The sequence below is a fragment of the Microtus pennsylvanicus genome, chromosome X, assembly GCF_037038515.1.
Source record: "Microtus pennsylvanicus isolate mMicPen1 chromosome X, mMicPen1.hap1, whole genome shotgun sequence".
NCBI classification, from domain to species: Eukaryota; Metazoa; Chordata; class Mammalia; order Rodentia; family Cricetidae; genus Microtus; species Microtus pennsylvanicus.
Genome location: NC_134601.1, coordinates 2,681,096 through 2,708,110, shown reverse-complemented (window position 1 = coordinate 2,708,110; position 27,015 = coordinate 2,681,096). Strand labels below are relative to the sequence as shown.

At 40.5% G+C, this 27,015-nt stretch overlaps 2 protein-coding genes across 9 annotated transcripts in view; one reads left to right on the top strand and one right to left on the bottom strand.

The window, feature by feature from the left end:
* The window catches only part of LOC142841638 (uncharacterized), a 29,554-nt gene extending 28,181 nt beyond the window's left edge, over positions 1–1,373 (bottom strand). The window contains exon 1 of the mRNA XM_075958542.1: positions 1,109–1,373. Within this exon, the coding sequence (XP_075814657.1) occupies positions 1,109–1,373 (265 nt within the window). The remainder of the gene's footprint in view (positions 1–1,108) is intronic.
* Positions 1,138–26,675, top strand: Pabir2 (PABIR family member 2). 8 transcript variants are annotated; one of them, XM_075957694.1, is made up of 9 exons: positions 1,138–2,126; positions 4,638–4,716; positions 9,754–9,797; positions 9,875–9,929; positions 10,182–10,283; positions 10,574–10,656; positions 11,621–11,685; positions 16,572–16,668; positions 24,788–26,675. In XM_075957694.1, exons 1-9 carry the CDS (start codon positions 2,029–2,031, stop codon positions 24,855–24,857), a joined length of 693 nt encoding a protein of 230 aa, XP_075813809.1. In that variant the 5' UTR covers positions 1,138–2,028; the 3' UTR covers positions 24,858–26,675. The 8 variants fall into 8 exon arrangements, with proteins under 8 accessions (XP_075813809.1, XP_075813805.1, XP_075813803.1 ...); XM_075957690.1 differs by having other exon boundaries at positions 1,163–2,126; positions 23,894–26,675; XM_075957688.1 differs by having other exon boundaries at positions 1,182–2,126; positions 10,571–10,656; positions 23,894–26,675.
* The last annotated feature ends 340 nt before the right edge of the window (positions 26,676–27,015 follow it).

Here is a 27,015-nt window from a genome sequence, read left to right as displayed (position 1 = left end):
GACATTGGACATTGGACCCCTTGGAGCTGAAGTTACAAGTAAATGAACTGCCCGACTTGGTTGGTGGAAACTGAACTGTTCTTTGTAATAACAGTGAATGTTCTTAATCACTAAGTCATTTCTCCCATTTCTATTTTTCCTAAAATAAAAATACTTCATTTTTAAGTGTGTGTGTGTGTATGCCACATCCCTGCCAATGCCCTGTGAGTCGAGCGCTTGGAGTTCTCTGGAGCTGGAGTTACAGGCGGTTGTAAAGCCTGCTGAGAAGTCAACTGGGGGCTCCTGAAAGAGCAGCAAGTGCTTCAAACCACTCAGCCAACTCTCTAGCTCTATTTTGCTATATGTTCAAACTAATTGCATAATTATTATATTTCCCATACTTTTTAGCTTTGGATGATTGAAAGGATGCTGTATCTTGGAAGGGATATTCAGTGACGGCAAGTGAGATGGTTTGCTATTGTTGCAGTTGGTATAATGCTGCCTAGCATGTAGTTAGTGCCAATGTAGGTGTTTTTAAAACAATACCAGCTTCTCAATGCATCGTATTATGATTGTTAGAATCTCCTTAAGCCTTGGGAAGAAAACGAATCTTTTATTTTTGCCTAGTGCAGTTAAAACAAATGAGCTGAAAAACAAAGCCGACCTTGGTAGGCAAAAAATAAAAATAAAAAAATACTGAAGGAATTTAATAAATGAATAAGGGAGGCCTAAGAGATGGCTCAGAAGTTAAGGGTGATTGTTGCTGTTACAGAGTGCAATCCTCGCACTCGCGTTGAGCAGCAGCTCAAAACCACCTCCTGTAGGGGATCCAGCGACCTCTCTGGCCTCCTCGGGAGTGCACCGCAAGACATGTACAAGCGTGTTAGAGAAATGACTGGGGATCATAGAGGTCAGAGTACAAATTTGGAGTGAAATAATGTGAAAATCCCTTTCTCTTGACTATTAGTCTAAAAACTGATACTTCAGTCTCCAAACGATTGGCTCTTTTCGAAATACGGCGCCAGCGTTCCCGGACCAATGCCACGCAGGAAGATTTCGGGCCCCCCTGGAAACGCCCCTCCCCTTTGAAGGCGGATCGCTGGGAGAAGCTCTTACGCATGCACCTTACCCGCTGGTCCATTGGAGCGGCTGCCAGGCACATGCGCAACACCCGATGGGCGGCAAGATGCGGAAGAGCTGGCCCTGTGGAGGCTCCCATTTCTGAAGCGTGGGAGGCAAAAGAGGCGGCAGATCGTAGAATTCAGTTTGCAATCCAGCGGGTCTCGCAGGTCATTAGAACCAATAAGAGAAAGAAGCAGCGCCGTGGTGGCGCAGAGCCGACCCCTTTTCCGAGTCCTCCAGGCGGGCAGGGGCCAGGGAGCAAAAGGCGCCATCCCTGCGCTGAGGGGCCCTGGGGGCCGGGTCCCGGAGCATGGCGGACTGGACAGAGACCCTGAGCATGAGGAGGTGGAGCTGCCGAGGCCGTCTGGCCAGCTGTCAAGTCCTCATTGCTAGCGCTGCAAAGGCGGCCACAGCAACTGTAGCCGAGCCGCGCTTGCGGTCTTAGGCGGGAAAAATGACAGCATGAGTTCTGCCACTGCCTAGTTTCCTCCCTTTTCTTCTTTTGTGTTTTCCTCTTCCACACATTCCCTCCTCCTTTCCCATCCCTGTACTCTTCTTCCCCCTGACCTTTGTGCTCTTTTCGCACTTCGGTCCTCTTCCATATATCCTATGCACTGTGTTTCCATCTTTCCTTTATCAACCTCTGCGCCTCTTTCCTTCTCCCGTCTTTGTCTTTCCTCCATCCTTTTTTTCATCCTATTCCCCCTCCCAACACAAGCTCTCCATCCTCCTCCGCCCCCCACCCACCCCCACATCCTGCCTCATCTGCATCCTCCTCTCCCACTTTTCTCCGCCCTCGCGCCCAAGCCTCCGCCCATTAGCCCCCGCCCCCAGCTGCCAGTCCCCAGCAGCTCAGTCCTGCAGTGAGTCCATAGCAAAGCACCAGGAGCTGAGCACTGCTGGCTGTGCGGGCTAGCAAGTCTCCGAATGGCTCAGGAGAAAATGGAGCTGGATTTTGAGGCTGACACATCTGATGGGGGCACCCTGAGACGGGCCAACAGTGCTCCCCTGATCCATGTGCTCAGGTGAGCTGAACTGGGGAGGACGGAGTGTGGGGTTCAGAGATTTGTCCCTGGGCAAGAAGTCTTCCTTCCCGAAAGTGGCAGTTCGAGTTCATCTGGACTCCAAACTGAGGGGGTTGAGGTCTTCTTTTCTTCACAGTGGCTTGGCTCCCTAGATGGAGGGAAAGTTTGACCTCACACTTTGGCCACGTCTGAGAAAGGGGCCCTTTCTACCTGGGGGCCATGTTGTCCAGTTCTGAAAGAGAATGTAGAACCTGCCTCTGCTGACAGGTTGCTTCCCCCTGGCTAATTTCCATCAGGGCAAGTGAAGCTGAACCCCCTGAATTAGGCTTGTAACTTGACACCTGTGTCTAAGAGCTGCTGTTTCTATGCCGAGTTTAGGAACCCTGGCATTAACAGAGGTTTGCGTTAAGAAATCACAGTTTATCTAATAACTTGGGATTACATGGTGCGCTTCTATCTTATTAAGTGATTTGGATTTGTTACAGTGTTTTCAGTTTTTAAAGCTGCCTGAAATGCGTTTCAATGCCTAAGAAGAGAAAAAAGAGATGGTTTGTGGCTTAGGTCTGTAAACACTGGTTTGAGAAAATAATGGGGGAAAACATCACTCCTTTAATTTTAGTGGCAGGATGTTGTCTCTTGCAAACAGGGAATTTAAAGCGAAATTGTGTGATAATGAGGGCTGGTTGGCTCACCTAATGAAGCTATCACACTTGACTTTCGTGAGTAGGCGACCCCCTCCTAGAGGGCATGAATACAGCACACAGGGAGCAATATTTGCCCACCACAGTTTTTCGAGCACAGCTGAAGGCTTGATAATGCTTTGCTACCTATTGAACTGCTTATAACATCTGGATTTTGCAGAGGGGCGAGTATTTTTTCCCTGCATTTAAATATGGTTTTGAAACGGAGGGAATGACGAAGTGACTGTTGCATTTGTGATGTTGTCCTTGGCATCAGCAAGTAATGTTTGGATGTTTAAGAGGAAACTGTCTGTTTCGTCTCATCCTCCACCCCACCTTCTCTCTCCTTATCTTGTGAAAGTCTGGTAAGCAAGCAATTGCTAGGGCCCTGGGCTGTCCCACTGACCTGCATTTAGACAATTAAGGGAGAAAATCCCACTGTTTCGAGAACCACAATTTAAGTAATTACTTGATAGCATGATGTGACAGCCAAGGGGAAAAGAGACCAGGCCTGGTCTCAATTGTCACTAGCTAGCTATACTGAGTGAGTTATTTCTTTTTGCATCTGTTTTCTCATTTAAAAACGAGGATAACTGAAATAGGTATTGTCGGTGGTCTCTTAGAGCCCAGTACAGTTCAGTTTTGAAAATCCTTGTGTTCCTATCATGGCAGAACAGACTGCTAGGCACTTCAGGGATATCGTACAAAGGCGAATAAAGCACCTCGCCTGAGAGACTTAATAACCATTTACACTTATTTTCTATTTATTTCCATTTTTCCCTTTTCTCCTTTTGTTGTGATGCTGGAGAACCTTTTTTTCCTTAATAGAAGGTAAAATGTGAGCTCTGTATGTAGCTGTTTAACAGTGTCAGTCTGTTAACGTGTGGGGGCCATGATTTAATCCACATGGACATACAGACATACAAATGTACTGGGATGGTAGTGTAGCTCAGGGTAGGACCTTTTGATGGGGGTATACAACATTCTTCCTTCTGTCTCCAGCCCTTCATTAAAAAATAAATAAAAAGGAAGTTTTTCCAACTGTGGTGGTATATGCTTGAGCCCAGGAGTTCAAGACCAGCATGAACAACAGCAAAACCATGTCTTGAAAAAGCAAGGTGTTGTCTCAAGAAGCTGTCATCTCCCAGTTCCTTTAAGTTTGGAGTCGGGAATGGTTGCCTTATGTTTGTGGAATGAGGAGAAGGTTGTGCTGTGCCTTCAAGGAAGCAAGGCTCTTGAGATAGGTGTGGAAGGAGAGGGTGAATTTTTGACAGATGATGGCAGGGCGTGGGAGGTCAAAGGGGAAACACGAGCAAAAAAGGGAAGAAAAAAGCAAACTCTTCAGTTCTCTCTATTCACTTGGACCTCAGGATCCAGAGACAGAGCAGTAGAACTGGTGCACGGGCAGAAATGTTAGGACTGCGCTCTTAAAAACAGGACTCCCTGCTTCTTCTCAGGTGGTAACACGGGCAAAGCAGTAAGTAATCCTCATGGTTCTCTGGGGTAGAGAGATGAGCTACTCACATCTGACAGGAACTGGTTTGGGGGTGTAGTTCTGACCTGAAGCAGCTGGAATGAGCCAGTCTGGAGCTCCGCCCTCCACCTCTCAGAGCTGTCCCCCAACCACTGAGGAGATCAGTATCTAGCAGAAGCCGAGGCCGCAGCAGCACTCGAGCCTGGCCTGCCAAGAGGCTGGTAAGGAGGTCCTCGTCTCTAGGAAATGATGAGCCATTGAAGATTTCATTGTTAATTGCGGATTGGAGGGTGTTGAGCTCAGCTGATGGATAGCTTCCTTTAGAAGACGCTAATCCTTTTATTTTTTACTTTTCAGTGACCTTTCACAGGTTTTTGAGCCATATCCACTTAGACCTCGGAGGAACAGTGCGACAATTATGAGCCATCATAGCTTGGTAAGTATCAAAGTAAGTATGGGCAGTGATTTAGATGGGCGGGAATACTTTCAAATATAGCTCTTTCTGGGAAATTATGTGCTGTGCACATTTTTTTCTCAAAAAAAAAACAAAAGATTTATTTTACCCATCTTGTTTATTAATTTTGCAATAATGGCCATTCTGCTTTGGGTACATACACACAAGGGTTGGGGGTGGGGCTTAAAAAATTGCCTTCCTTGCTGTAGGACTTTGTATTTGTAAAAATCATTCTTTGTTATTTATTTCTACTTGCGTCACAGTCGTGAGGTAAATCAGGAGTAAATTCCAAATATAGCTGAGAACCGTGGTCTTTATTTGTCCTAGGATGTAAAAAAAAATCACCTAAATAGTGGCAGAATGTTTCTGACACTCATCTGTCAGATAACACTGGTTGTCTAACATAAAGACCCCTGGAAAATCTGTGTCTATATTCCCAGAAGAGCGGACGAGTGTGGATTTTTCTCTGTGGCAGAGCTGTTGGGAATCACCGTATTCAATGGCTGCACTGGGGAAATGATGAAGAGGTTTTTATATAGTAGCACTTCACATGCAGAGCTCACTCTCTCGGCAGCTTTAGCCATCGGAGATGTGAGCACACGGGCCTCTAAATGGCTGAACTACATTTCCATAGTCTGTGCACAAAGGTTCATCCATTTATTTATAGGACAGCCTCTCTGACCCCTGAATCATCTAAAATTTATACACAATTATAATAAGCTTCCAACTCAGTGGTGTGGTAGAGGCAGCAAATCAGAAGGGGTGCATTTGGGTTAAAGGTCTGCTAATAGTTGCTAGCAGGGGAGGAGAGAGAAAGGCAGAAAAGCAGACAGGATTTTCCCCTCCCAATAGTTTGTGGTTTGGCACAAGAGCTAAGAGCCTGTTGATAGTCCCGAGGGTGTCGCTAGTATAGAAGCTTATGGTAACGTTCTTAAGGATCCCTGGTCATTAACCTTTTCTTAATTTCCAGCAACATCTACCCTTTGATTGTATTTACATGGTACAAAGTCCTTTCACTTTAGTTCGTGTAACAGTCTCCACAAAGTAGAAAAGAGACAAGACGACACGAGGTGGGATTTCCCCCAGTTACAGGCAGCAGCAACTGACTCATGACACTTGTGACTTGCTTAGGATCACACAGTAGTAGATGGCAGAGCTGATACTGGACTAGAGAGCTTCCAGGCCATTCTGTTTGGTTTAACCTGTTTGAGAAAGGGGACACTAGAACACATTTTAGAAAGATTTCCACTGAACTGGGTAAAAATACTTAAAGAGGGGACGTTAGCTATCTAGAGGTTTGATTCGCTTCACCTACTTCCCTGACAGTACTTGAAAATATAACTACTTATTTTTGTTGGGTGTATGAAAAATGTTCTTCCGTGTTATACAGCTATGCTCCTGATAAGAGAAGCATAGCAAAGACGGGGAAAACGAATTTGCCTCTCTGCACTTCACTTAGCTCTTTTCTAAGAGGTGAAGATTCTTATCCACTCTAGTCTAGGCTCATCTGTCATTACTCCACATCCTTTGCTCTGGCTGCCTCATTTTCTAAAGGGCCATGGTAATTCACTGAGCCTTGTGCTCTCCATCAACCCCATCCTCCTCCTTTCTTGCGTTTTTGCTCCTCCAGAACCTACTTTAATCCTTCTATCTCCTTTGTACACATTCCCACACCATCATGATATTAATGACACTCTATACTAATATTACAGCACACTGTATAAATCTTAATGTGCTCATCCGTGTCCCATAGTAACAAGGAAAGAGTGAGACATTGGCAAATGAAATGGAAAGGAAGAGATGGTAAAAAGACAAGCAGAGGGGTAGGACCTCCATAATTTGCCAACTGATTAGCTATATGTGAATCGTCTAAAATTTATACACAATTATAATAAGCTTCCAACTCAGTGATGTGGTAGAGGCAGCAAATCAAAAGGGGTGCATTTGGGTTAAAGGTCTGCTAATAGTTGCTAGCAGTTGATTTGGAGGCCAAATTACATTCCTTCAAAATAATCATAGTCCTGTCACAAAATGTAAGATATAATTCAAACCAATGTATTTTACAGGATTGTAACAGTCATAATGTAAAATAATTGCTATTTTCCATAAGAAATACAAATGAGTGTGTAATAGTACAACATCAAACATGACAATTATTCTGCTTAAGCAGCCTTATGCTATTACAACTTTTTCAAATAACAATTTTGGGAGAAGGAGGATTCCAACTGACTGAAATTGTGTTTCATTGTGACCAGGGGAGTGGTGCTGTCTTGATTACAAGGAGAGAAGTTGAAAAGGTGGGTAGTTTGAAAGGAAAGATTAGTTCTCTCAGGGGACTGAGGTACCACTGATGCCATGCTGTTCTCCAGAACCATATTCTAAATCTTTTTTGTTGTTTAGTCTCTACGAGCCTCCTGATTTAGCACTATTTACTTCCAGCCAAAGACACTTCTCATTTCACAGATAAAACAGACCCTTATCTTTTAATTTCTTAAATGATATATTTATTTTAGTATGGCTTGAGTCTGCATGAATATACATGCACATGTGCATTCAGGAGCCTGTGAGGGGCCAGAAGAGGGTGCTGGAACCCTTGGAATTGGAGATACAGACAAGTGTAAGCTGCCATGTGACTCCTGGCAATTAAACCCAGGTCCTCTGCAAGAACAGTAGTTCTTAACCACTGAGCCATCTCCAGTCCTGACACCTGTCTTTTATAATACCAGTTTTCTTCACCTTCAAATGCCTTTGTCTTCACATATGGTGCTACTCCCTGGTGGCTAATACGTTTTCTGGTGCCCGTGTCACTTGGGGTCGCTATTGTCTCCTGTCTTAGCCTCTCAGTCTTTTCCTCTCTAAACCTTTGGCTCCCACCTTTCTTCCACACGTATTGTAAGGGACAATAGTCTTCTTTCATGTAGGTCTGTCCTTCTTTTCTGTTCCCTTCCCTGGCCTTTTTCAAAGAAAAATCTAGCCTTCACCTTATCTAGCTCCTTGTCTCCTAATTTCCTGCTAGTTGGTAATCTTGCTGCTTCTACCACAACTCCATTAAAGGCCGTCCTTGAAAATGTCACTAATGCCCACTTAATTGTCTGTGTCAGGGGGCTCATTTCTTATCCCACTTGAGCTCTTTGCTTTCCTTAACACCATTTAGCCAGCATCTTCCTAAAGCTCTTAGAACATCTTTTTTCCAGCTCATACATTATTCTTGTTTCTGGTTCTAGACATCATTCTGTTTTTCTCTCTCTCTGTTTCAGAGCCACTCTATAGTTTTGTCTAGATTGAGAAGTTGTATGTTTAATCAATGTTGCGTTTCAATTTCTGACTTCCTCCACATTTTTGGGACTATCCTCATTTTGGCTCTGTGGATGAAGGTCACTACCTTTTGGCATTCTTGAGTTCTCTGGATGACGCACACGTATGCTTTCTCACACCAGCTTATTAGAGTAACCCTGTCTTATTTTCTTACCTGGTAGTTTAGAATTTTCAGTGAACTCATTAAAAGTTCAGTTGTGTTGCTTTCTTAATGCAAAAAAAAAATGACATTACAAAGGATTTTACTTGTAAAATTTTTTCTTGTTTCAAAACTTAGAAGAGAAAAATACAAAAAGGGTGGGTAATGGAGGCATATCTTTTAAGGTAAAATCATGTCTCCGTGGATACTTTTACTTGAATTAGCTTTTGCCTAAAAAGCCCATTTTTGTACTTCTCACATTAGAATTTTTTTTTATTTTTTAGTTGTAATAGCATAAGGCTTCTTAAGCAGAATAATTGTCTTGTTTGATTTGAAACTCTTACAAGCTCATTTGTATTTCTTATGAGAAAATAATAGTTATTTACATTACAACTGTTAACAATTTTGTAAGATCCACTGGTTTGACTATATCTTGCCTTCTGTGACAAGATTGTGGTTATTTTTGAAGGAAAATAATTTCGCCTCCATATTAAAAAATGAGGGCTTGAGACTACTGATAAGAGTCCTTGTCTAGCATGCATGAAGCCCTGGGTTCAGTCCCAGAACTCCATATACCAGATAGTCCAGAGGTGGAGACAGGACGATCAGAAATACAAGGTCATCATCAGCTACCTAAACAGCGAGTTCAAAGCCAGCCTGGGCTGTGTGAAATCCTGTCGGAAAGAGAAGAAAAGATGATGTAAAGGAAACAGCAATTCTTTTGAAGGTTAACCATGCCGTCTTTCTTTGATCCTAGCTAGGGCAGTGTGCATGCAAGGCAAATGCTCTTTCCCTTAAACTGGTCTTGCTTTAGCTGTTATGGTTTGTGGTGATAGCATTAGAAATCAGACCTTAGAGATGATTTATAGTATGGAAGCAAGATGTTCTTCTTGCCATTTTAAAATATTTTTGAGAACATTAATCATATATAAAATGTTATGTCAAGTTTGTTAGCCTATCTTTACTCATTAGTGCATCAGTAATAAAAATTGATATCATTGGCATTTTTTTCTTTCCCATTTCACATAGCTTCTTATTTTAGATTAGTGGAATAATGAATACTTCCAAGGCCCAGTCTTTTTTCCCTTAAATTTATACAGCTTTCCATTCATTTGGGAAAAGTGCTAAAGTCAGGGCCTGTCTGGCAACAGATGGTGCTTTGAGGTTGGACACCTGGTGTACTTTCTAAAGACTGCATGCATTGCCTCTAGTGTATTAATGTTTAGGGGTTGAAGAGCAAAGTTTCTAAGAATATGAAGAACTATGGAGGAAGAGGTGGAACACTAATACTGACAACGACGGAAGCTTGATGACTCACACAGTAGGAAATGTTTACATTTAGCTTACTAGCTCAGGTCAGAAATTTAAGACTGAAATCTTCAAAATTAGCAAGGGTGCCACTCCTGGCTAGAAGCATCATACTTCTGAGTCTGCTCTAAAATACAGGTAAAGCATGGTTGCCAATCTCAGAATGGTAGTTCTGATCACCGGGGATTATTTCAGTGTTATTTGAAATAGACACATGGCGGGAAACTATGATTTAGCACATGTGCTTCTCCTTATAGGAAGAAGGCCTGGATATGATGAACAGAGAAACTTCACATGAAAGGTCAGTGGTTAGGAAGGGCAGGGCCTAACCTACTGTGTCTTGTTTGAAACTCTAATGGCTTTTTTTTTCTTTTTTAGGGACACTCAAGCAGGAATGCAGATAAGCCAGTCGTGGGATGAAAGCTTGAGCCTGGTAAAGTGTTCCCATGTGTGCTTGTTTTGTAACTTCCCAGAAATTTTTGTATTATTCAACTGTCTTGGTAGATTCTTTCATAGACTAATGGATGGCCTTCCTGCTTCCAGAGTGATTCTTAGTTTTGATCTCTGCTTTACCAGCAAAATGTTTGAATGTGTCCATTTCTGTTCTTCACAATATAGGCATGTTGTTGTAGTAGTACATAGGATTCGTGACATGCCGAATGAAGGTAATATTTTATGTTTACAGAGTGATAGTGACTTTGACAAGCAAGAGAAGTTATATTCTCCAAAGAGAATTGACTTTACTCCAGTTTCTCCGGCACCTTCCCCAACCAGGGAATTTGGAAAGGTAGGATATTGTCAACCAGATATTAACTGTCTCTTGCACAGCAAGCTGTTTATTCTAAAATATATATACACAATTCAACTCAACTCACCTTCAAAGTCTCCATAGATTTGAAGAAGCAATGAAAATCTATGGTAGTGAATTGGGAAAATGTCATGTGTATGAGGCACTTGCATAGCTATACTGTTTCTGTCATGTTTCAAAAGAACCTTTTAAAAACAACAAAAGAAAAGCATCTTTGGAAAACTGAAGTGCTGTATCAGTTTCGATAGTGCATGTACTTTCTCTAGCAGAGTTTGTCACCATCCTTGCAAATGTTCGTGAGTAGCAGCGGTATGCCACCGAGTCCTGTTCTGAATGCAAGACATTTTTCAAGGTAAGAGAATTTGAGTGTTAGATTTGGGGACTGGAAAGATGACTCAGTGGGTAAAAGCACTTGTTAGCATGAGGATCTGAAGTGAGACCCCAGAACACATGTGTAAAGCTCATCATGGCCATGAACACCTATAACCTCACTGGGAGACTGAGACAGGAGGATTGCTCAGGCTTGCTGGCCACTTAGCCGAGCTCTAGATTTAGTGAGAGACCATGTCTGACAGGAATAAGGTAGAGTGTGATAGACCATCTTGCTCTGGACTCCAAGAGCATCAGCACACAGGCACATGAACTTGGACATGTGTGTGTATATGCATGCATCTCACACACGAGAGAGAGGGGGGGGGTATCTGGAGTATCACTCATTATTTTTTCCTCGAGTTAATTTTACTATGGAATTTTTTAGACATACATCAAAATAGTTAGAACTTCATAATGAACAACCATATGCTCACTCACCACTTAACATTGAGGCATTAGCATTTTATAAGATTCTGTGTTTGAGATTTAATGCTGATTGATGGATTGATTGTGATACCAAGTCTTGAACCAAGAACCTCGTGAGTACTGGGCAAACTCTATCACGAAGCTACATCCCCAGTGCTTAGTGTTGATTTATATTCAGAGAAAATACACACACACACACACACACACACATATACACACACAGACATACACACACACTACCATGCTAACACCCTTTTTAAAGATAAAAGACGTTATAGATCAAAATCCAAATACATTTTTTAGTAAGACACATTTCTTCAAGCAATTGTGGGTATTTTGCAGTAGAGAATATTTTTTAAATGGCTTAAAATACCCTGTTTTTTCATATCTTCGTATGTTTGAGTCTAATCGCCCTATATATAAACACTGTGTATTTCTGACTATATGACTGTCGATGTTGCTTATTTGCTAGGTTGGAATGCTGTGGGTCTTTCATCCTATTTGTTTATTTGTCAAAGCAGGAGGAATCAGAGTCCAGTCAAGTGCATCAGACCCAGTGTTCTTGGTCCTCTTAAGAGAAAAGGTATGTGGCAAGTATAGTTGACAGGACTGTGCTACATACTTCAAATCTAAGAGGGCAGACCTTAAATGTGCTTAGACCACCCCAGAAGAAAAGCTAAATAGGTATGGTAATTAATGTATTTGTATATGTACCGTTGTACACCTTGCTAAATACATATATTCATTTTAATAATATTGGGGGAAAAGATTCATCATACTTCTGATAATGAATTTAGCCAAGCTTGAATTAGAAACTAGAATTCTCAGCCGGGCGGTGGTGGTGCACGCCTTTAATCCCAGCACTTGGGAGGCAGAGGCAGGCGGATCTCTGTGAGTTCGAGACCAGCCTGGTCTACAAGAGCTAGTTCCAGGACAGGCTCCAAAACCACAGAGAAACCCTGTCTCGAAAAATCAAAAAAAAAAAAAAAAAAGAAAAGAAACTAGAATTCTCATCTGAAATGAATTCACAGAATTAATTTTCTTTTTTTTTTCTAAAGAAATGTTAAATATTTTCAACATATTCTGCACAGGATCTATGTTACATAAATTATTTTATGATATATATTTTTATAATTCATATCTGAATTATATTCTTATATTCATATTATTGATGTATATTCCAAAACAATTGCCTTTCAGTGATATCAGAGATGCATACCAAATACATCTGTAAACACGAAGTTTGCCTAGAAGTGGGACTCACGTTCCCATCAACAAATTATACCTCAGCAGAGTACAAGTTGTCCAGTAGTCAGGTCTGGAAAGTTTTCAGTGTACGTGGGTGCTCTCTCAGTTACTTATTTTGAACTACAAAGCACTAAAGTTTTCTCAGTCTGCAGTAGACTTAGATGTTTATGTAAACCCTTGATAGCATCTGTTTCTTTAAACATGGCCAAGATATTTGATAATTGGTTTAGTCATTATTCCTGGCAATTTGACTGTATAATTAAAAGTGCCAGGTGCCATTTTACTTTATTTTTTATTATTCGTTTTTTGTTTTGTTTTGATACAGTCTTATGTCACCAGGCTGGCAATGAAGTCACTATATATATAGCCAAGACTGGCCATAACTTTTGGTCCTTTTGTTTCTGTCTCCCAAGTGGTGTGATTATACAGAGGCGCTGTCACATCCATCTAGTTTTTTTCTTTCATTTTTTATCAGCATAGAAAATATGGTTTTTTATGGCATTTCCTTGTATAGTTTACACTGCCTCATCCCTTTCTCCTCCTATTGCCCTCCCTCAATGCTTTTGTGTTCCCTGTATTTTTAACCTTTTTCCTCTCAAGACCTCTTTTTCTCTTCTTATGAGCCCACATAAAAGCACATATATAAAAATTCAATCTGAGATCTTCATGTTTTATAGACCCACATAGTTATTTATAATTTTTAAGAGATTTTTTTAAATTTTATGTGTACGAGGGTTTTGCCTGATTGGTGTGCATCACATGCATACAGTGACTGTGGAGGGCAGGAGAGGGCACTGGATCCTCTAGAACTGGAGTTTGAACAGATGGTTGTAAGCCACCCTGGGATTCTGAGACCTGAACCCAGCTCCTTTGCTAGTACAACAAATGCTCTTAGCCACAGTGCATCTCTCCAGCCCGCATCTACATAATTTCTTAAAGGTATCAAAAACATACATTGAGGGAAAAAATAACAGCCTCTTTAGCAAGTGGTACAGGGAAAACTGGATGTCCACATGCAGAAGGATGAAACTAGATCCCTCTCTTTCATCCTACACAAAAAAGCAATTCAAAATTGATCAAAGGCCTTAATATAAAACCTAAAATGCTAGAATTCCTAAAGGAAAACACCTTAAGCTGCAGGTATAAGCAGATGTCATTTTAAAGAAGAGTTTTTCCAATTGCCTTAAGAAAAAAGCCTGGACAGATGTTTCAGTGGTTAAGGGAGAATGCTGCTATATTGTAAAGGACCTGAGTTCTGTTCCCAGCACACATATTAGGTGGCTTTTAGCCACCTGTAACTCCCGGTCCCGAGGGATCTGACACCTCTGGCTTCCAAAGGCTCCTCCACTCATATGGATATACCAACACAAATGCAAACACACACATAATTAAAATGATAAAATAAATCTTTAAGACTTAAAAAAGATTCCCATGACCGAGGACAGAGAGGAAACAGCGCTTGATCTTACTGTGCGGACACTCGAAGTCAGACCTCAGCAGGAGATTGCAGTAGAACGTATTACTTTACAGAAGTGTCTTATAGAACCTGATTTAAATGGTGTAAATGTTAATAAAATTGCTTACTTAGTTATCTAAAAAAAAAAAAGACTTAAAAAAGAGCAGTTGAGCTAAGTGTGATGGTTCATGACTGTAATCCTAGTATTTGGAAGACTAAGACAGTAGAATTACCAGGGCTTGAGGCTATACTGCATATAATAGCGTGGTGAGTTTGAAGGCAGCCTAGAGTATAGACTGAACTGTCTCAAAAAACATTATATATATGGCTGAAGAGATGGCTAAATGGTTGGGACTACATACTGCTCTTACAAAGGACCTGGGTTCAGTTCCAAGCACCTACATGGTGGCTGCCAATCCTATTTCCAAGGGATCTGATACTTTTCTTCTTTTGGCCTCTGCAGGTACCAGGCACACATGTGGTACCCATGTATATATGTAGGCAAAACATTCATACACATAAAAATATGTAAGTCTTTTTTATAACCCTCAAAAATAAAGCAATTCAGATCACCTTCAGGACCACTAAACTACACTAGGAAAATGGCTTTGGTGAATCTTTGTAGCCCTACACTCACACACAAATTCAGAAATATTAAATTTGATCCAACTTAGAATTAAGGATAGCTAGGTATGGTGGCACACAACTGGAAATCACACTTGTGTAGTGGAGACAGGAGACACGCTCAACTCAACTTCATGAGGCTCAGTCTCAAAAATATCAAAGAGGGCTCAAGATGTAGCACTGTTGATAGAGTACTTGTGTAACGTAACGTGTACGAAGCCCTGGGTTTGCTCTCTGCTCTAGCCTAACAGTTTGGCGATGCATGCCTGTAATCATAACACTGGGCAGGTAGAGGTAGGGGCATCAGGAGGTCAGGGGCATTCTCTGCTACTTGGGGAGTTCAAAACTGGAAGTCAGTGGATCACTGTAAGTTTGAAGACAGACTAGTTGCACAGTGACTTCTAGACTACCCAGGCCTACAGAGAGTTGTAGCCACTGGTAGTTTGCCCATACTCCAGTGGATGGCCCCAAACCCATGCACATATGAACACTAATGGATTTAGTAGGTTATAAAACAAGTCATAAGGATATGAAATTGGAATGGGGTCATGGGAGGATAGAGGACCCAGGGGGAGTAGGAGAGGCGAATTGGTGATGAATATGATGATATTTAATTGTTTACATATATGAAATTATGAAAATATTAAAGATGATGTGCTTTGGAAAGTAGGTCCTGATATAGTGATACTATTTATATTTAGTAAATCAAGTCACTTTATTTAATCTTGGAAGGAATCATTTATAACCTTAGGAATGCTCTTAGGAGTATTAGATAAAAGTACACTTTAAACTAAGGTTATTATTGTTATTGTTATTAAAATCTGTCCAGTAAGTTAATGGTTTTAGTATTTAGTAGCTATTCCAAAATCAACCAGTAGGTGGAGGGATTCTTTGCTAGAGTTTAAAACCCAGTTTTGAAGCTTCACTGAACAAAGCAAATACTATAACTTTTGTGTCAGTAACTTACACAGAAGCTCCAGAAGAAAAAGTCATATTATTTAGTTCATAACAGGGGAAAATGAAGTTTGCATGTATCCTCGTTTTCTCTTTTTCTGTCATAAGTAGTTCATACAGTTTTCAGTTCAGTTCCATAGTTCTACTGAGGTATAGCTAAACTCCTGAATTCAGTAGGTTTCTTTGTGCTAGTTTCCTTGCCTGTTTGAGACAGGGTTTCACTCTGTAGTACAGGCCGGTGTGGCATTCTGGGCAGCCCAGTTGCTCTCTACCTCACAAAGCCTGGGATTACGTGCTCACCACATTTATCTTAAATTGCCTTTTCCATTCTGTTTTCAAGCTCAGATAAAAACCATCAAATCCAAGTAATATGCACAACTGAAATAAAAACAGAGTTTGGGGCAGGAGAAGAAGCAAACAACCCTTACTAGTTAGTGGTAAAATGTGAAGCACGATTCCCATTGGTGCCATGTTTATGATTACAAGTTCAGTGAAAATCTATAGAGTTGAGCAAACCAGTACAGTTCCAAGTTTGTGAACTGGGCTACTGTTACTGCTTTCAGGTGTACTTTCAACTATATTTTTATATTTAGTATAGCATCTAATTCAACCTTCTATTTCTACACTATCAGAAAATACATCTTGTTGTTGTCTCAAGGATGTGTTAAGTTATTGAAAGATATAAAATAAGTACTTTTTGCAAGCCAAAGAATAGTCACCATGAGCTTTAACTGTTTGGGAATACCTACTTTGTCTGATAAAATCAATGTTTCTTATTATTGGAGAGAGAGAGAGAGAGAGAGAGAGAGAGAGAGAGAGAGAGAAAAGAGAGAGAATAACATGCTATACATAATGCATGAAAAATGAAAGCTTTTTTTGGTCAGTTATAAAAAACATATTTCTTTTATGTTAAAGTACACGAGAAAGTCATTGTTTTAAGGGGGAGGTGTTTGGAGAGAAGGTCTTATGTAGTGTAAGCTAACCTGGAAGTAGCTATGTAGCCCAGGTTTGAACTCTTGTTCTTCCTGCCTTTGTCTCTGAAACTCTAAACTCCTGGCACATGCAGGAACTTTTATATAATAGCTTGAAGTATTCTGAGCTTTGGCTATGCAAATATCCCCCTCATTTTAGCAGTGGTCCTGTGTTTGTAGAATTGTTTTATGGTAGCTATGTTTCTTGTGTTGTAGGAGAGATGGAGACAGAAAGCCAGCCTAAGAGACTCTTCCAAGGCTCTACCAGCATGCTGCCTACAGATGCTTCGCAATTGTCTGATCTCAGTTCATGGTAAAAATGAAATGAAAAAACTATTAGGGTATAATTCACATTACAAAAGAAGCACATCGAAAGAATATTGAGATAATATAAAATGTAATTCACACTCACACAGGCAAGTCTCCACAGAGGTGTAGATGGTTTTGAATGACCAGGTCCTCTGAAAGTCCAAGTACTTCTTTGGAAGTATGTGTATCCTTTTTGCACCTTTATTTTGTTCTTAGCCTGCTAGGTCAGACTTTCTCAAGGACAGTGTGGTGTCATGCCATCAGCTGACTGGTGTGAGAAAGCCTCTGGGTTGCTGTGGAGAAAATGCATATTGATTACCCCTGCTCTGCTTGCATTTCATGTTCCATGCTTTTGACTTCTAAGAGATGGCTGCGTTGTCGTAACCATGTGTGTCAGTCAAACTTTTGTTCACTATGACAAAATCCCTGGCATGAGCAAGGGGGAAAGGATTTATTTTAGCTCATGGTTTCAGAGGCTCCAGTCTGAGGTTCTCAGGCTCTCTTGATTCTGGGCCTGTGGTGATGCCGGTCATCGTGACAATAGGAATATCTGGTAGGGCTACTGCCCCCGGGGAAGCCAGGAAGCAGAAAGGAAAGAAGGGACTAGGGAAAATGTATGACTTTCATGTTCATGCTCCCAGTAGCTTCCTTGCTCCTAAAGTTTCTGCCACTACCCAAAATAGTGCCACTACCCAGGCAAGCAGGCATTCAGCACATGAGCTGGGAGAGGACATTTCATATTCAAAACATTATACTTGTGGTATTTGCTAAGTAATGTGATCTATTATAATAAGATCCTTTTAGAAAATTTATAGTTGTCAATCACAATGCTAATTAAGATTGCAGTTTCTCGTTGCATTTTGAAACATAGTCTTACTGTGTAGTCCAGGCTTACCTCAAGCTCACTTGTGTAATCCAGAACTTACACCCCTCCTGCTTTAGCCTCCTGAGTACTGGGACCATGGGCATGTACCATCAAATCCAGCTTAAATGTGCAGTTTTATAGTAACAGTTACTAATTCTTATGGTCCAGGTCACATGATTCTCATTCTAGTTTAGGCCTGAAGCATCAGTTACTAATTCTTATGGACCAGGTCACATGATTCTCATTCTAGTTTAGGTCTGAAACATAAGGGTTTTCAGTGTTTGATGAGAGAATTGACTTCCTGTTCTTAAAATTGAGCAATTGGATGCCGACAGACATCTTGGAGGAAGGCATAGTAGCAGTTCCTAGGTAATATTTTGAAATCTTTCAGGATATTTCAGTCAACTTGCCAAGTACCCATATTTTATATACAGTTGTGTAACACCTTTGAGAACTTTTTGATTCCTCGGTTTTTTAGCTGAGAGTCCTTTTTTTAAAAACCTCACAAGGGCATTCACTTTAAAAATAGAATGGAACCCTCTAAATGGAAGAAATATAAAAGCCACTCGGTGCTGTAAGGGTGACAATTTCTTTTTCCCAAATTGCATGTGCATCATTTTGTTTAAGCTAACTTGTACTTCTAGGTGAGCAAGTCCTAAGTTATTGTCATTCATGAGGCTTGCTGACTGGTACTGTTGGAATACCTTTTAGAGTTTTCCTATTTGTATCTTCCACTGTCTCTCTGTGGCCTTGGTAGTTCAATTGCTAATTTTAGTACAGTGTGTCCTTCCAGATATGTAGAGATTGCAAAGAGCAATTCCTGGAGCTTGTCAAGGGGACTAGTGGGTGAAACTATATACCTGGTGCACAAAAGCATGTGGCTTTTATGGTAAAGTGTGAGTATAGGCACATGACTATAAATAGATTGCTTGCCCAGTTATTTATCAAGTGATCCAATGAGGAAAACATTCACAAGGATAATGAGGAGCTGGGTATGTAGCTCAGTGGTAGAGAGCATGTTTAGCCTGTACAAGGCTCTGTTCTGCCTTCAGCATGGCAAAAAAATGCATGGTGAGACTTATATATATTTATATTTTATGTCTTTTTTTACATTACCACAAAATAGGAAAAGAAGTTCATGCAGATTATAAAGCAAAGATAGGGAGCAGGTCATGGTAGCACATTCCTGTAATCCTAGCACAATGAAGGCTGAGACAGATTGCAGTGTTGGAGGCCAGCCTAGGCTGTAGTGCAACAGGTTAGCCTGAAGTATTTAGTAAGGCTGTATCAAGCAAAAGAAAACCAGAAGGAGGTATAGCCCAGTGTCCAAACACTTCTCTAGTATGCTTGCCACCTGGGTTTTATCCATAGCAAGACCAAAATCCAAACGGAAACAAAACAGAACAGGAAAGGAAAAGACACAGTATTTGTTTGTGGTTCCCATTCCTTGCCTGGGCACTCGTCTTTTATCAGCACAGCCTTAGCTGGCAATGGCAGTGCTGTAGTGGAACTTGAGCTGTTGTTACAAAGCATGGGTGTACCTGTAGGACTGGGAGGCTCCTAGAGACATGGACATTAATGCTAAATGAAACCTAAACTGAATGAATACTGAGTTGAATGGGTCTGCCTGAGCTACACAGTGAGACCCCTTCCCCGCAACAAAACAAACCAACAACTGGGACAATGGCTCAGTGGGTCGGAACACTGATTGCAAAGATGAGGACCCAAGTTTGGATCTACAGCACCTATGTAAACGCCAGGCAAGACCACACACACCTATAACTTCAGTGCCAAGGACTGAGGGGAGAAATAGATGCAATACTGGAGCTTACTGATTAGCTGGCCTCGCTAAGAAAGCTGGGAGCCCAGGTTCAGTGAGAGCTTTTGTCTCAAGAGAGCAGGCCTAGAGAGACCCAGCATCCTCCTCTGGCCTCCTCTGGTCTCTATGTGAGCAGTGACAGACATGAATATTCATATGCACACACATGTATGTCCTACACACACAGCCTTTCAAAAGATAGTTAATTAACTTTCAAGTAACGTTTTTAGATGAATTGGTGACATCTCAAAGGATCTTAAAGCTTAAATTTGTGCTAAGATCTGCAAGACACCATATATACTAAAGATGCTGACACTTAGGTCTACAGGGAAGAAATTTTGTGAGTTACTCTGAATAATGAATCTGGATTCTGCTTTTACAGAAACTTCTGTCTCTTAATGCAATTCCATTGGTCAACATCATATATCCATATTCTTAGAAATGGGGCCAGATATAGGAACCACCTGTGTCCTGGTTTCTGTTGCTAAAGATGGCAGACTACTTAATAACAAAAGCAAGGAAACTTCTTTTGCTGTCAGTTAGAGAATGGCTCAAAGATCTGATAACTAGCAGATATGAGCCCATCTTTTTAAACTTTTCTTTATTTCCTATCCCATCCCACAAAGAGAAGGAAAAAATACATTTCATAGTCTTTAAAGTTTATGTGCTAGTTAATAATCTTTAAAATCTGACATCTTTGAAGTATAAATTAAATTAGGACATTGAATGTGAACCCATTTAGGGTTTGTGTCCATTTGGGCATACTGTTTATTTTCTTTTTTCCCTAAAAAATTCCTGAAATTCCTGTCAACAGAATGTGGGGAACATTGCCACTACAAAGCTGGAATTACATCATTTTACATCTAGTATTTGTGAACATCGAGAGTTTGAGCATAATTCAGAAGTAAGCCCTATTTGGCACTTCAGCTGTTTTTTTGTTTTTGTTTTTCATATTAAGAGCTCCCCTTCTGTTCCTCATCCAGCTGGGAATAAGAGTGTATGTGTCTACAGCACTTCAAAGCAAACAAAAGTATTTTCAGGGACCCTAGCCCTGTGGTGAAGATTAAGTGCTACCCTGCTTTGCCTGTAAAAGGGAAAAATTCTCAAGTTTTCTTGCCCAGTGCATCATTGTTTGATATGATGCTTAATTTTAATATTTGGAGTTAGATTTATCGTTTGAGTCTTCTCATTATATAGTCTAGACTGGCCTAAAATTCAGTATGTATCCCAGCCTAGTCTTGAACTTCAGATCCCCCTGTCTCGTGAGTTCTGGGTCTACACTTTAGCTATCATTATTTTTAATGTTTTTGATTTGCTTTTTGAGACAAAATTCTACTCTGTATCCAAAGCGAGCCTTAAACTCACTATGTAGCCAACGATGACCTTGAACTTCTGATGCTCCTACTTCTGCCTCGGAAATGCTGGACGCTCCTGTGTGTCACCATGCCTAGATGATTTTTCTACAATTTTTTATTTGTTTGTTGTGTAAGGCCATACACACGGGGAGATCAGAGGACAACTTTCAGGAGTTAGGTCTGTTCTTTGAACTCAGGTCATCAGGCTTGGCAGCAAGTGCCCTTACCCACTGAGCCATATTGCCAGTACTCCTAGCTTTTTAAATATATATATATAATAGTATGAATCAGTTCACTTTCAATTCAGATAGTCCTGTGTCTAGTCTGAATTTTCTTTACTTTCCTATCATTGTCTGGCTTTTGGCCACTAGTAGAAGTAAGACTCGTTATCATTGGCACTCTCATTAGATATTATATGAGAAAATAAGAAACTCAAATTGGACTGTACTCTGTTGCTTTTAGAAGTGCTGGTGTAAGATGAGATGGTGACCCACAAGAGTTACTTTCACACAGTGATCTCTGTGGGTTGCACAGTTACACAAGTCCTGTTCTACATGGGTCTAATGATTGGCCCATATGACCTGTGGCTTCTGCTTCCATGACCATGTGACCAGATTAACTAGAACAGAAACCAGGTCTTAGTTCAGTGGCAGTGAACTAAGTTAAGCTTTACTAAGTTGTGAAGCTAAATTGTGGTGGAGACAAAATGTAGCTGTGCCAATTTTCCAATAGTGAGAAAAATTAGAGACTTTTGTGTGTAATAGTAAAGAAGATATTTTGAAATGTTCAATTTTTTTCTAATTGGTAATGTCTCTGTCATCTTTTTCTCTTAAGTAATCAACAAATTAGAAAAACATTGTACTACACAGTCTTATTTTGTATCTTGGAATAAATACCAGTGTCGCCTAAGCAAACAGGTCTTGTTACAGATGAACTCTTCTAATCCTGAGCTCACTGTAATTCTGGTGCTTGCAATAAAGAATTCTTTATTTATCTTCAGATTATCTGCATGGTGGCCAAATGTTAATCTAAGTCTCTTTCTTCATGCCAAACGGCATAGAGCATGCCCTTGTGCTGCCCAGGCAATATGTGCTTTAGGAAAGTCAATTCATTTTAATATTAGTCTAGGCAAAATGCTACAGAGGAAAATTCACATATGTTCCAAAGGCAAATAGAAAGGTCCTTTTGATTTTCCAATGTCTTGGATTATCTGTAACTTTTTTTCAGTTGTTGAATAATTCATATTTTTGGACCATTTTGCCATGTGGTTGAACAAATATCAGAGCCAACTAAGTTTTCCAGACTTCTTCCTTAAAAGTGGTATTATTAATGATGCATTTGACAGCAGTGTACATAGTGTAGGAGCAATGTGGAATATACTGTTTCCATTTTTTATTTTTAGTTTCCAAAGCCTATTTGTAATCTGTCTCCACCTAAAAGCAACCTTCAGGCAATAGAAAGACGACAGAGGGGACTGTGGTATAGCTCCAGTGGTAACGTGTTTGCCCAGCCAATGTTTGAGGCCCTGGGTCCCATCCCTAAATGACATTTTAAACAATAGACCTAAAAAGGCAGAAGAGAAAAAGTTGCCCTTCGTGGAAATAGTATAGGCCTGAGATTTACAAATAAACTAAACACTTCTTTACAATGGAAATATATCATCTTGGAAACTTACAGGAATAATATTAAAGACAGTGTTTCGATTGCCTATTTTAGAACAAAACAGGGTTTTCCAAAGACGCTAGTGACAGACTAGAACCCATATTTCCTTGAGTCATAATTCCTTCTCTAATTACATTTTTCTTCCCGTTCACAAAATAAAAAATATCTGTGTAAACTTGCACTGCTGGACTATTCCAGCTTGGCTCCCACCGTGTTCGTTGACTCTATACTGTCTCCGCACTTGTCTGCTTTTAATTCCCAGAAAGGTCCTTGCTTCTTCCTACACCTTCCCAAATTAATGTCTATTCATCCTTCCCGTCAAAACCCAAACCTCACCTCTGAGAATCCTTTCACACTTCCTCCAGGTTAGATCAGGTTACCCATGTGTCAGACTCTCACAACCCCCCTTCCTTCCCTTTGTTACTCACATCGCCGAGCGTAATTATTTTTTATGAGCCTGATCATTTCAGTCCCTGTCTCCTCCACTATCCTGTATATTCAGTGAGGCTCAGGACCTTGTCTGTCCTTCAAGTAGCTACATACTTTCTACACTTGGCAGGCACTTGGTAAATATTAGAATAAGTGAATGAGTAAGTTCAAGGCAAATAGAGAGCATAGATCCATGACCCCTGGGAACTGAAGCAAGAAAGGTGGCATGATGTTCTCGGCTCCATGTAAAGTACGAAGAAGCCAGGCTCAGGCGGGCCAAATTCATTTCTGGGAACACTGAGCATCTGGGCTGGGTGGGAAGCATCTTCCTGTGCTGGCTTATGGAGACGTTTGGTGTCCGGATCAGTTTTAGTGGCAGGATGAAAACAGGCCAGTTGTTTGGATTAAAGAGACGTGACGGGGACCATGAGGAGAGAGAGTTTTAGAAACTTAACTGAAGGGTGGAAGGAGTCTTTTACGGATAGCAGGGAGACCTTTGGGTCTGAAAGGAAACAGTATAAAGAATTCATAAAGTGAGAAAAATAGGAAAGACATGTAATTAAAAAAATCATTTTTAAAATATTTGCATTGAAGCCTCTTTGGGAGTGGGCAAACCAAGCGGTCAGTTTTAGGACAGTTGGAAGACTTTCCTCAAGAGTAGAAGTAGGATGTCTGCAGACACACTTAAGCTAGTTTGCGAATAGGTACCTTAGTAAACCAGTTTTCCTTCCTCTAAGGCTCTGGAAAAGTAAGAAGATAAATATAACAGCAATATTTTAGGCAGGAGATCAGGAACCCCCTTTCACAATAACCATGGCATGTCAAGAGGAACACTTATCATATGCTACATAGTCAGGTGCCTCCAGGGGGATGATCAAATTATATAGAACATCGCAAGTCTTCCTCTGGCTTTCCATCGTTTTATAAATTTCACAGGTCCCTCAACATAGTACATTATGCATTTCATTGCTGTGGCCTTTATGCTTCTTATTATTTACCAATGCTGTACTGATGTGTGTGTCCTTGAAGTCATATCATTGCATGTTATGTTGACCCTGATACATGCATTCGCTTACAGTTCTTTTTGCTTTGTCCTCAGTTCAGATATTTTGGATGGCAGTAGTATCAGCAGTGGCTTGTCCTCAGACTCACTGGCTACAGGCAGCGCTCCCGCAGAGTCTCCAGTAGCATGCTCCAATTCATGCTCTTCGTTCATCTTGATGGATGATCTCTCACCCAAGTGACTTAACCATTTCTGATTCAGTGTTTTAACTATTTCCCACATAAAACATTCAGTGAGGAATGCAGAGAACTTTGATCCACAGTGGGGATTAAAGTTCGGCAGATTGCAGCCATTCCGATGCGCCCACTTCTGGGCATCTCTGTCTTCAAAAGTTCAATTTGGCAAGCATAGTCACCCTACTAACATCTGTTTTGGCTGATCTCATTTTGCGTTTGATGACTAAATCGCAATACAGTTTCGATTGCTCGGAGAATTTCTTCTCAGTGCCTCAAAGAGCACCTACTTTCAAGCATTTAAGGGGGCACTGATGTGTATCTTCCGTGATTGTTCCTTTCCCTAGCAGTAACATAACAGAGGTGATCAGAAATTCTCTTGCTTGAGAGATTTATAAAAATTACTGTTGACTACATACTTTCCCATCTCTTTATTTCATAGCAATATTTAAATTGCTTTGGATTATGTCAAATTTTCATTTCTCTGCATCAGCTTTAAGTACATTATTTTGTTTTCCTTTTCTGTCTGAGCTGCTGATTTGCCATTTCTCACAGAGGGGAGAAAACCCATAGTCGCTTCCATCACTCCCCTCATTGCTTTGCTGTTGGGATGTGTGCAGTGAAGACTGATCTTAGAGTGGAGACTGACATGGGCTTAAGGGGGCCTGCAGCAGTCACCTCAGCTTCTTAGGACGTGGCCACCACAGTTGCTATGTGAATCCCTGAGGAATATATAAAATATTGTTGATATTTCTAGGTGGTGTTATCAAGGAGAAGAAATTCCTGCCTTGACCAGATGTGTGGAGCATCTACAAATGAACGAGTAGTTATTTACACAAACCACTGTACAAAAGTAAGCGTCCAGGAAGCTGTCAGTGTCTCGGGTAGTATGGCGAGGCCTTGGGTGCCATGCTGTAGGGACGTGTATCATAAGGTCTTGTGGCAAGTGGAAGCTTTCTCTATGTCAGTGCTATCTTCCGTTTGTCTTTGCCGTTTCCTTTTCGTCACTGAGTTTGTTTTGTCACGTGACTGGTGGGTTCTTTGGTTATCGTGTTGTGCTAGAGTCAGAGCCCAGTTCTTGTTCTTGTTTCCTATAGCGAGCAGTTTAATATCTGTAAGGAAGCTTTGAGGTACTGAAAGGGTCAATGCTCCCGTGCCCTCTGCTTCCACAAGCTTTTTGAGCTCTAAGCAGTATATATGCAGTGTGACGTAACATATGCTCTGTCATTTTTACAAGAGGAAACTCCAACTAAAATATTTAAGAAATCCAAGTGTGATCTATTGTGACATTATTTAATATTTATTACACTACGTACAGTATCCGTACTGTTAGATTTCTTTTCATGTTCAACATGGTGGGTGACAGTGTTTGATATCCACATTTACCTGCTAGAATTGTGGTATTCTATTTCTAAGTGAATGGAAGAAGCAAACAGAAAATGATTACACTTAAGTCTTTTGAAATCTAAAATTCTTAGAGGTGGTTTGAAGGAATTCCCAGACCAGAAATTAGTGTGCTTGATGCAAAACCTCTCTTCTGATCATTAGAGAACATCACTCAGCTTGCAGCGGTCCATTAGAGAATCAGGTCTGTTCTTCAGTTTACATTCTAATCACTGTCATAACAGCTGTTAACAGCTTTCCTTCCCATGTTGCTTTAGCCCATGAAAAGCTCATAATCCTTCAGACCTAACATAAATGTGCTGTTCTAAGAATCGCCCCTTGTGTGCCATTTTAAAGAAACGTTTCTTTGATGGCTCTTGGTATATCCACTCTGTTAATGAACCATATTCAAAGGCTTTTGCCTTCATAATGATAAGAGATGGCTTTGTCTTTCAGGACATTTGTCATGTTCCCTCTTCTATCTTACTTCCTTAAAGGGGAACTTCTGAGTTCAAATTTAGGGTACAAATTTAGGACTGTTAAGAAATAACCTTTGAAATGGGATGATATTTAAACATGTTAAAAATTCAGTGGTGAGGTAAAGCTGGAGCAGAGAACTGAAATTGTCCCAGTGGTTTGATGAGATCAAAGAGGCAGGGACTTCACTTTCCTGTTTTAAGCCAACTCTTTTATTAATGAATTTAATTCAATGTTTTCAATTTTCTCTGTCAATTTCATACATGTATATATTTCATTCTTATTGCTCTCCCTCCCCACCCTCTCATCTCACTCCCACCCGTCAATCCCCGCTTCTCTCTACAAATTCCTTTGCCACATTTTTGTCTTTTCCTTTGTAAACTAATCTTTTGTTATTGTTGTCCTCTATGTTTAAACGAACCAGAAAGCTAAGTTTGTGCAGGGATTGTTTTGAAATACTAGATAGGCCATTCGCAGAGAAACTTTGTTGACAGTACCCCTTTATTTTTATATAAAGTCTAATATTTGCAGTGTAGTTATTGTTATAAAGTAAAATTCTTTCTTCCTATTCTCATATTATATCATATATTTTAAGCTTCTATTTGAAAACTAGTACAAGAAATGAAACCATAATAAAATCCTCTAGATACTGGTTTTGCTTGACTGACTTATAAATCACTGTTTTATGATACCTGCTTTTGGAATAATAGAAAGTTTTGTGAAATGTTTACCCAGTGTATATCTTAAGAATGTGAATTTAATAAAGCATAATACATGTACAAAAAGACAGTAGTTTGCAAGTCTGCCTCTCTTATTCCTGTTGATAATTATTTTCCGTCGTCATACCCCAGGAGCTTTTTCTGTTTCCAGGAGTAGGTCAGGTTCTGAGGAAAGGGCTGTTCTGCAGAGAGGAGAACTAACAGATAGCTATGTTCAAGTTCACTCTGGCTGGCCCAGCAGAGAAGCAATCTGTCCACATGATCTGTCAGCTCTTCAGGGGTATTTTGTTGTGTTTAACTGTTTAGATGCCTTTTACCATAGTCACAGATTTCTTGTTTGCTTTCAGTTGATTTTTTTAAAACATCTATTTATAAACTTGCATAAAATTAAGACTTTAGTTCATGA